The following is a 10,660-nucleotide window of genomic DNA, read 5'->3' as shown; positions in this document are numbered from 1 at the left end:
TCATTTTTATTTTTCATAGCACTAACCTAAAGAAAATAGTTCATTTCAGCCCACCTAATGCATTAACTTCGTTTAACTACTAAAGAAGCTACTGTAATAAAGGAACTTCAAAGAAAAAAATGAAATCCAACGAAAAAGACAAACTTGATGGGTATGACATGTTGTTTTAAAAAAATTGATGTAGATCAATGCTAGCAACAACCTCGGATGCATAATGCTCGCTGTAGGAGAAATCTTGGACGATTGGAAGCTCAGACAACAGGAGAACAAAATGAAGAAGAAGAGAGAGAATAAAAGCATTTGTAATGGCCATGCATGAGAAAAATAGAGGAAAAGAGAACATTTTGGAGGGAAAGAGCATTTTTATCACTCTAAAATTTCAAAAATTTGATATGATATACCTTAACTTCCTAGGATGTGCACCTCCACAATATCTTGTCTTGTTAAATGCGGTGTCAGACGGCCTAGACGATGGTCATGGATGCATTTTGTTTATGCTATATAGATCAATCAACAGTCGCAGTGTGCTCCACATCATTTTTGCTGCACCGCGTGCAGTGCATAAAGAATTACTTAGGGAGTATTTGGTTCACGATCAAAATCAGAATCGAAATGAAAATTGAAATAGTTTGGAATTAGAATCGAAATGGTCAAATCCCGCGAAACGCTTGATTTGTGATCGAAATTAAAATTATAATTAAAATTGAAATAAAAATTTGAATCTATAAATAAAATTAAAACTTAATTTTTATATAAATTAAATTATTTTATTTTATCTTAAAATTGAAATCAAAATAAAACTCTTTCGATCGGAATAAAAATTTTTGTTTTCGTTCCGATGCCAAACTCCTGCTCTCTCCAACAAAGCACCCCATTAGTAGTATTTTTATTGGGTGGGAGACCGCGGCCCAGGTCAATGTAAAAATTGGATCGGAAGCACCAACCAATCCCCCACCCCATCAGTCTACCGAAACCCTCCAGAAGAACTCTGAGCCAGATGGATCCCCGAAACCCCCTCCTCCTCCTCTTCCTCGCTATCCCCGCCCTCATCTCCCTCTCCTTCGCCACCTCCCCCAGCGCCGACGACCTGGTGGCGGAGCTGGAGACCCTCCGGGCCCAGTCCCCTTCCGGTGTCATCCACCTCGACGACCGCGCTGTCTCCCGCTTCCTCACCTCCACCCCCGTCCCCCGCCCCTACTCCCTCATCATATTCTTCGACGCCTCCCAGCTCCGCTCCAAGCCCGACCTCCACCTCACCCAACTCCGCTCCGAGTTCGCCCTCGTCTCATCCTCCTTCACCGACCACCACGCCTCCTCACCCGCCGCCTCCCTTCGCGTCTTCTTCTGCGACATCGAGTTCCAAGAATCCCAGGCCTCCTTTTCCCTCTTCGGCGTCACCGCCCTCCCCCACGTCCGCTATGTCGGTCCCCACCACCACTCCCCCCGCGACTCCGAATCCATGGACCAGTCCGGCTTCTCTCGCCTCGCCGAGTCCATGGCCGAGTTCGTCGAGGCCAAGACCAAGCTCCCCGTCGGCCCCATCGTCCGCCCTCCCCCGATTTCCCCTCGACAAATCGCCTTCTTGGCCGTCGCCCTCCTGATCTCGGCGCCGTTCCTGATCAAGAGGATCCTCGAGGGGGACACGATGCTACACGACCGCCGGTTCTGGATGGCACTCGCCGTGTTCGTCTACTTCTTCAGCGTCGCCGGCACGATGCACAACATAATCCGCAAGATGCCGATGTTCTTGCAGGACCGCAACGATCCAGATCGGCTCATCTTCTTCTACCAGGGCTCGGGGATGCAGCTCGGTGCGGAGGGGTTCGCGGTGGGGTTTCTCTACACAATCGTCGGGCTGATCGTGGCGTTCGCGACACATGTGCTGGTGAGGCTGAGGAACACGACGGCGCAGAGGGGGGTCATGCTGGTGGTGATGCTGGTGGCTTTCTGGGCGGTGAAGAAGGTGATCCATTTGGATAATTGGAAGACCGGGTACAGCGTGCATGCCTTCTGGCCGACCAGCTGGAGGTGATGAAGATCTGGAGGTTTGAGAGGTTTGGATTTCTCCTTATAGCTCCAGAATACAAAGTTCATTTTGATTTGGGTTCTTTTCCTCTTCTTTTTTAATTTTGCTTGGAATGTTGCAAGCTTAGATCTAGGTCTTTTCTAATTTGCTTGGAATATTGCAAGTTTAGATTTAGGTCTTCACTAATGTGGTTATGAAGTCAATCACAACCTCATATCCTGAGGTTAGTATGAAAAATAATGATTCCATGCATCGTTCATAGTTGAAAGAATGTGAAAGGGTGATAATATCACATTACATGAGGTAGAAGAACTTAACCAATGAATTGCATCTTAAGATGAACTGTTACTAAAAGAGATTAGGCAATGCATATAATAACAATTTCGATGCTCAAAAATATATCTGTCTTGCCAAAACAAGATATAGATCATTCTATAGGAGTTATATTCTTGACCAGAGTAAAATCTGGATCGCTCAGATACCACTCTGATCGTGGTGGTGACACCCAAGTACTATGCACAGCAGAAATTGGACAGGATTTTATCTTTCAAATAACAACTAAATGGACAAAGACATGAATATTTGTCATGTATCAATGCATAGATTTATACTATTGAGAGATCAAATCCCGAAGCTTGTAACATTGGTTCTCTTTGGTCTCAAATGAAGCGTGAGAGCTTGCTGAAGTCCTCCAAGAATTACTAGCAATCCTTTTTGGTCCCTCCTTTGTTCTTCTTTTTTCATCTCTTTATGCTTGTCCTATTGCTCATTTTGGAGAGCTATATGTAGCCTTTTTATATGGGTATAACTAGCTGACTGCCCTTGTGAGTGAGAAAATTTGTTTGCATTGTACACAAGAATTAAGGATAGGAAAAAAAGAGACATTCTTCTATTGTTGACTTGACTTCTCATCCATCTGATCGCATTGCCAAATGGCCAAGCATGTCATTTGACTAATCTAAGCCAAATATGAAGTATAGAAATACTTAGTATTATTATTAGGTTTACATTAAGGTGAAAAGTTTTTGTTTGCGTCTCATTGGAGCTGGAAGGCTTAGAAAGTAGATCAGTTGGTCCCTTGTCAGAAAAGGAGAATAGTGAATTGGAAGAGAGAAGAATCATAGTGAAATGGAAGTTCTCTTGGTCTGTTTGCACCAATTCAGTCCTCTAGAATTATGGATGTACTGATGTGGAAACTATTGAATTTTGGCAAATACTTGGTTTGCTCCAACTTTTCCTTTCTAAATTGTGGAGGACTGCTTTGTCTCTATTATAAAACACTATGGAAGATAGATGCATCAAAGAAAGTGAAAGGGTTCGTGTGGTTGGTCTTGAAAAGCCGAATACATACCAGAGATATCATGGCTAGAAAGGGTTGGTTTATAAGCCATGGTTGTTCCTTATGAGGAGCCCCCCCCTCCCCTCAAAAAAAAGAATCAGCTAACTATCTATCTGTTTGTTGCACTGTTACTAAGGGGTTTTGCTTTGATATTAAAAATTGCCTTGATGCCTTAAGAGAGGATGGCCGGGCTGCTTACAGTCATTGTGGACTTGTTGGCAGTATAAGAAAATTCATTCCTCTTTTTGTCAAGCTTGGGACCAGCATCTACTGGCTATTTGTTTGAAACTTTCTTCAGAAGAAGGTTGCAATTGACTCTATGCACTTGAAGGCTTTGTCAAACTTTCAGCTGTGGTTCAATTTATGCTCAAATAAAAGGAAGATTGGGCATCTCTCTTTAGCAAGGAAGATTGATTAATCTTCTTCTTGTAATTTAACTTCTCCCTCCTTGTACCTTCTTCTATTTGTATTTTTTATTTCTTTTTAATAAATTGGGGGAAGGTTTTCCTTCCTCCTTTTTCATTGAAAAAAAAGACTAATATGAGCCGGCAATGAAGTATAGAAATATGTAATTGTTGGGTGGATGTCTGGCCAGGACACCATCTCCCAAGACCTTTTCAGTACCACGCGATGCAGCAGGAAGAAAGAAGAAACAAAATAAAATAATCAAAATACGTGGATCAGCCACAAAAGGGCTCGTCTCCACGGGGCATGCAAACTTCACTATGAAAAAGAAAATTTTACAAGAGGAGACTTCACCTTCAACCCTTATACACCCAATTCTCTCTCTCTAGAAGTTTTCCTCTCAAAAGCTCTCTCTCTTAGAAGACTTCCTGAACCCCTGAAGTGACCGACGTCCGCTGTCCAGGAGCCCTGCTCCTCTCACAACGGCCTCACGCCTCTCTCTCCTTTTCTTCTCGGGTTCCGTACGGCTCTGTACGGCAAAAACCAGACCACTGTTCCCCTCTGTGCCTCACAGGCCCTTTTAAAGGGCTTAAACCCAATTAGATTAGGTTTAAGACTCCTTAATCAACCCATATAAGGATCTGAATCGTTGGATCGAGAACCAGATCAATCCACATCCTTCGATCGTGCTTCGGTCCACGGAATAGTGTCGTGGACCGCGAGAAACACATGGGAAATGCCCACGCGGTCCACATGCCCAACCGTGGACCGCCCGGTCCACGGTGGATCGGGGTACAGGCCCAGGCAGGGTGCCTGGGCCTGGGCCGGCCCGCGCTCATGGGCTGGGCCGCGCGCCCGGCTGGGCCGCCTGGGCCGTGCGCCTCGGTTGCGAGTCCCGCGCGTTGACCCCGCCTGGGCCGTGCGCTGCTGCCTGCGGCTGCGCCGCCGCCGTCCCACCGTCGGTCGCCGGCGGTCCTCCGCCGCCTCGAGTCTCGTGCCGACTTCAAAAGCTCGTATCTTCTCCGTCCGAGCTCCGTCTGGGGTGATCTTGGTCTCGTTGGACTTCGTTTTTTGCCGCGAACCTCATTGTGGGTTCAATGTGGGCTGAATCTCGAGGCGTCAAATCCTAACAGTAATGTTATTATATTCGGTTTACACTAAGATAAAAATTAGCCAAATAGTCATCCTTATGTGCCAGTTTGTGTTGCAATTCAGTCTTACATCCCTTTATCCATGAAAGGTCCTGGGGGTGATAAATCACTGCCCAACCCTGTCCATGACCACTGTGATCATGGCCATAAAGACCTTGGATCAGATTACACATCAATTACTTAATATTAATATATTAGCCAAGTCATTAGGATATCCAAATCCATTTTAAAACTCTTAAGCCTTCCATCTCGCCGAATGTCAATCAATCTTTAGAGATTGTCAAGACATCAGTGCTTAGAGACCTTGAATTTAATCTTCATCTGGTAAATAATTTGTCGATGGTCAAGAATCCTAAGAGGTTGTATGTTAAAGAGGTTAGCTTTTTTCTTACCATGAAACTTTAAATTGTAGAGGCTTTGGCAAATATTAATCATTCAATCCAACAAGAAAAGGATCTTCAATTTTCGCTGTTTTATGGTACTAAAGTTGGGATCGTTTATGATGGGCATACAATCACTCCATTGATCCATGACAAAGTTCCTGCGGTTAAGATCTTTCTGGTGGTTTTGCAGACAATGATTAATGGTGTACAGCAGATTTGATGACCATTGCCCAAATCTAATGAAAACTCTTTCCCTTTGCGACACATATTTTTAGCTGCCCAGGTTTTCTGTTCACTGAATTGCATCAGTTTGCTAGTTTTTTTTCAATTTTTATTTTTTAATTTGTATACTTATCTGCTTTTTCTCTTGTAGTTTTTTCCTTTTCACTTGCGAAAATTCTTAGCTCTGGATTCTTTTTTCCAACGGTAACTTTATTTCCCTGTTTGTCATATTCTAGTGATCGCAAACTAAACTAACATATCCACTAAAAGTTACCGCTAAATTGCTTTATTGAGAAGTTAGTTCTCAATTCTCATGTCACTATAAACACCAATAACTACATTCACTTTTACCAATTAGGCATCAATATAGGCAATCCATAGCTTGAATCTTATATGGTACTGAGCACCATATACTGATTTTAACATTTCTGCAATGACACTGTTCCATATATCTTAAATGCAAAGGTGGCTTCAATGTTGACTTGAATGTCAAGAACAACTTTTGTTGGTTTGAATCATTTCTTGTCATCATATCACTTTCTACAAGAATTTGAATGATATGATTGTATCATATGTTCCATTAACTCTTCTATCAAATATGGCGTACCAGTCTACAATGCATACTGACACTAGAGGTTTTTTAGTCCAATGGGAAATGTCTATGGACATATTCTATAACATGGATTTCAAATTTCAAAACAACTTTTCTTTAATAATTTATAGTTCATTGCTCTATTTTTTTTAATTATGACGTGAAATATCATGTTAGGGCCATGTTATATTTTATTTTTTTATAATATTTGAACAATTTAACCTCAAGAAATTTAATGTATATGTAAATATCTAGTACGGTTGATAAATCCTTCATTCTGTTTAATGAAAACACCCAGTGTGACCGTGGACATGGGGTTATGTGCCTCATGTGAAACTCAAATCTTATAGATACATGATTATGATTCAAGTTAGTTATTTGCTACAGAGACATGATTATATTCATTTTGAAACCAATCTTAAAACTAAATTACTATAGGGTCTCGTGGTAGTTAGAATGTTTAAATGTTGAGAACAGGATCAGATGCTTCACCTAATTTGGAAGGATCCTGCAGCAAACAATAGCATTTGGTGATTCATTGACCTGTGCTCTGTCTAAATTATGTTAGAGATGTCTTACAGTGCTACAGTTAGAAGGTTCTTTCTCCATAACAATGAGGATTTTAAAAAAAATAAAAAATCTATCTGCATGAAGAATCTATGAGTGAAGTCATGCAGCATGCTTTCCGATTTAGTGAAAATTCAAGAAGAAAGCATGATGAAATGAGCTTTGATGGTCATAATTTGTAAGTTGAAGAGATAATTTTTCTGCTTTTTTCCTTCATCTTTACCTTGGAGGGTTTTGCAAGGGTTCAATCAAATGATAATATATCTGCATGTTTCCTTCGTTATTAGTGATATCCAAAAGGATGAATGGTAAAAGGATATTTAATGAATCTGTTGATCCTTGAGAAGTCACTGGAGTTGAGATCTTTTCAATTAATGCTTGTGATTAAGGACTTGTGTAGCATTCTGGAAACATGTTATATAATTGGCCAGATCTAGCCAATTTCTTCCCTATTTTAGGTGTTGTTCCAGTTGCTACCTCTCTAAGATTGGATCTGCTTGTGCATCAAATTGGATCTGATTTTGCCGTGTTTTTTTCTTTCTTTCCTCTTAGCTATTTGCAGACTTATCATCAGGTCTTTCCCTTTTTGTGGTGGCTTAGTTAAGTCAATGCCATGCATCCTTCTTCATTTCGTAATCCTTCTTCTTTCCTGTGAGCAAGCTATGCTCTGATCCTGTTACCAATGATGACATATCTTCTCCTCAGCCATCTAGTCCATATCTGCATGGAGAACTGGAACCTTCATTCCTCTTGTGTATGTATAGAAACCTAGAATTCTTCTTGCTGCCACTTGTTCAGCATGAAAACAAGGAACATTCAATTCTCTTTCTTGTCATATAATGTATCTATTACCATATCGTTGCATTTCTGCAGGTAGAGAGACAACTTTGCTGGTCCTATTTGCAAATTAGTTTGGAGTCCAGCTGGTAGTTAGAATTATGTGCGAAGTAATATCACTGCCTGTAAAATTCTGCTGGTCCTATTTGCAAATTAGTTTGAAGTCTAGCTGGTAGTTAGAACTATGTGCTAAGTAATATCACTGCCTGTAAAATGCTAGGTAACATGTTTTCATGATATGTTCACTAACATGTCCTTTAACTTCATGTGCTGAGAGTTTGCACATACTAATGGTACAGTTCTCCTGTTCCATAGCAGCTGTGTATGAACACATATTCAGTTGGTGGACCAAGTACTTTTAAATTTGATGACCTATTCTCTTGTATGCTACAAATTTAATCAGTGATTGTTTTAAGTAATATCATTGCAGGATTGTTGTGTTATAGTTCTCACTCTTCCAACTTGTACTCTCAAGATAATTGCATGCTTATACAAGATACCTACATGTGTTAACCAATATTTCATTTTGATTCAAGAGTCGAACTTTCTTTGCTACGAAGAGACAAAATTTGAAATGTGATTCATGTGACACTCAAATTCTTACAATATTTTGCTGACCAATTGCTATGGTGCTTTGATTTTTGTAAATGATATTCAACGCAATAAATTGGTTAATGGTTTCCTATAGGACTTGTATGCTCATTTAGTAGGGAGGTTAAGGATGTTTAGGTAATGGTATTGATGTGGGCAGTCGCTGAGTTGCGGGTGAAATCATTTTGTCTACATCAATCTGTTGTTTCATCCTCCAGATAGATGATACCACTTGGCTGTATTCTATTCATACAATTTTCAGGATTTCGACTAACTACTCTGTGAAATATCTAAATTATCTTTTTTTTTTTCATATACAGGAATGCAGCTGTCAGTATATATACTGCCTCACTATCCAGCAGCTTTTGAGATGTAAGAACGGGACACGTCTTGGTGAAATTTTAATTGTAGGATTTTATGGTTTAAATGATAAACCCTATTACAGCTGTCTTATTTAGCACACCTTGTGGTGACATTTCAAGTGATGGATTTTGTAGTTTAAATAAGAAAACTTATCACAACTATATTATTTTAGCACATGTTTTGGTGAATTCCAAGTTTGGGATTTGTAGTTTAAATGAGAAGGCCATATTACAACTGTCTTATTTTAGCATGCAATAACATATCTATTTTGACAGCAACATTTTTCCCTCTCAAATGAAGTCACCAATTGGTATAAATTGCCTTACATCTGAATATGAGCTGCCATAGATCATTGTATTTCTTTAAAAAACAAGGAAGGTTTTTGTTCTGATCATGTGATTGCTGATAATGCGAAGGAAGAAGCATGTCCATGGGTGCCCCATATGATGTTTTCTACCAATATTAGAAACAGGCAACAACGTGGTAGACAGGCATTTATGCAGCCCATTATGCAATCCATCGTTTGTGAATATTAACTATCAAATATTCTAGTATCGTTTGATGGCACTCAACTGCATCCAGGAAAGTTGGACATTGCAGGTTTTATACAATTTGTAGAATTTATATTTTGGAGCTGCAGTGCCCCCTTTTCTATAAATCTTTGAACTTCCCTATGTTCAAGTTATTTCCTTTGCACTGCATAGCAAATCTCACTCATGTTGCGAGGCATATGATCATTATGTGGAGCATGTACGGACTCTTGTCGGCTGCCAACCTATTCAGGTTTCTTGCGCTACATTAGGCATTTATTTTTTTATTATTTTTTAGGAAATCAGGAGGACAAAGATCCATCCCTTGTGTATGAAGGCAAACGTGCCCTCAACCGGGAAGGGCATTACAGAAAAGTGAGTTGCATGAGGATATGCGAGGAAACTCTTTCTCGGCAATTATATTGTAGCTTTTAGCCATTCTTGGTTACATGCTATTTGTTTAACTAAACACCATCTGATCAGCCGACTCTTCTTTATGATCAATCCTTTTATTAACCGGAAAAGATGAAGTTATGTCTCTTTGGGCACATGGCTCCAACCAAGGTTGTAAAGGCATTGCTAAACCTCATGGACGGTGCTGCTGTGGTTCTTAAGAAGTCGACATTTCTGTTAACAGTTGGATTGGCATAGCAACTTTAAGCACTGTAAGAAAGCTTATATGAAAACAAATATTTATGAAAATAAAAATTAGTATATAGAGTGTGTTTGTTTCGTAAATAATATTGGAATTGGAATCAGAATGGATTATAATAATCATATCTCTAACTAGTTTGATTCATGAACAAAATTGGAACGAGATTTGAATACTAGAAGAGAGTAGGAATTGAGTTTGGAGGATTGGAGTATTTACATTCCTTTCTGGAATCAAAAGGGAAGTGAGACCTTCCCCAACTAAATCTTTGGAGAATCTTTGAAAAGAAAATTACTTATTTCCATTCTAAAGTCCAGCTTCCTCCAACCAAACATATCCCTGTTATTCAGCAAACTAATATCATGTCTCAATGTTTCAAGTAACCCTGTTGAGAAAAGACCGAAATACCGAGCAGCTGTTGCTAAAGATGGACAAACCCATTAACAATGAAATTAAAGAACAAGAATGATAATATTAGAAGATGCAACTTGGTGTAGGGATCAGCTACCGTGCTGAACTGAGTAAGCTGCCAGGCTACTCCAGGGATCTTCACAAATCAGTTACAAAATCACTTCAAACTAAATGGAAAAAATGAAAACACAAGGCAATTGTGCTGAGATTTCGGGAGAAAAAAAAAAGTTTATCCCCATATTCCCTGAAGTTAAAACAAAAGCTGTGATGGACATAGTATGCATTATCATAAGTCAGATACTAGCCATTTATCATCTTACATGTCATCATCCATGTTTCTAGCAATGAAACACATGATGTACCTCCATGTCATTCAGATAGTTCCTAATTATTGACAGATAATACTATTTTTTATGTGCACTGTGTCCTCTTTTCAATTCTTCATACCAAGAAATGAATGTTTGTTTCCTATATTAATTGATGTAATCATCAAAACAAATTTTTTTCTGTATAAATTGGAGTATATTGTTAAATAATACAGAGACATAAGATGATACGAGAGTTAAATAAGGCAATGTATATTTCGCAGGC

General features: G+C 39.7%; 1 protein-coding gene across 2 annotated transcripts; it reads left to right on the top strand.

Annotated features, from left to right (window-relative positions):
• Window positions 1-901: 901 nt before the first annotated feature.
• LOC140858555 (probable dolichyl-diphosphooligosaccharide--protein glycosyltransferase subunit 3) lies at window positions 902-8,718 on the top strand. Of its 2 annotated transcripts, none has more exons than XM_073259427.1 (2): window positions 902-2,045; window positions 8,434-8,718. In XM_073259427.1, the coding sequence occupies exon 1, from the start codon at window positions 998-1,000 to the stop codon at window positions 2,030-2,032; it is 1,035 nt and encodes a 344-aa protein (XP_073115528.1). In that variant the 5' UTR covers window positions 902-997; the 3' UTR covers window positions 2,033-2,045; window positions 8,434-8,718. The 2 variants fall into 2 exon arrangements, with proteins under 2 accessions (XP_073115528.1, XP_073115527.1); XM_073259426.1 differs by having other exon boundaries at window positions 908-2,054.
• Window positions 8,719-10,660: the final 1,942 nt, after the last annotated feature.

This window comes from Elaeis guineensis, chromosome 6 (assembly GCF_000442705.2).
Source record: "Elaeis guineensis isolate ETL-2024a chromosome 6, EG11, whole genome shotgun sequence".
NCBI lineage: Eukaryota > Viridiplantae > Streptophyta > Magnoliopsida > Arecales > Arecaceae > Elaeis > Elaeis guineensis.
This window is presented reverse-complemented; position numbering and strand designations above follow the sequence as displayed.

Coding starts and splice junctions, on each gene's coding strand:
- LOC140858555 (XM_073259427.1), top strand. CDS start 998: ATGGATCCCCGAAACCCCCTCCTCCTCCTCTTCCTCGCTATCCCCGCC.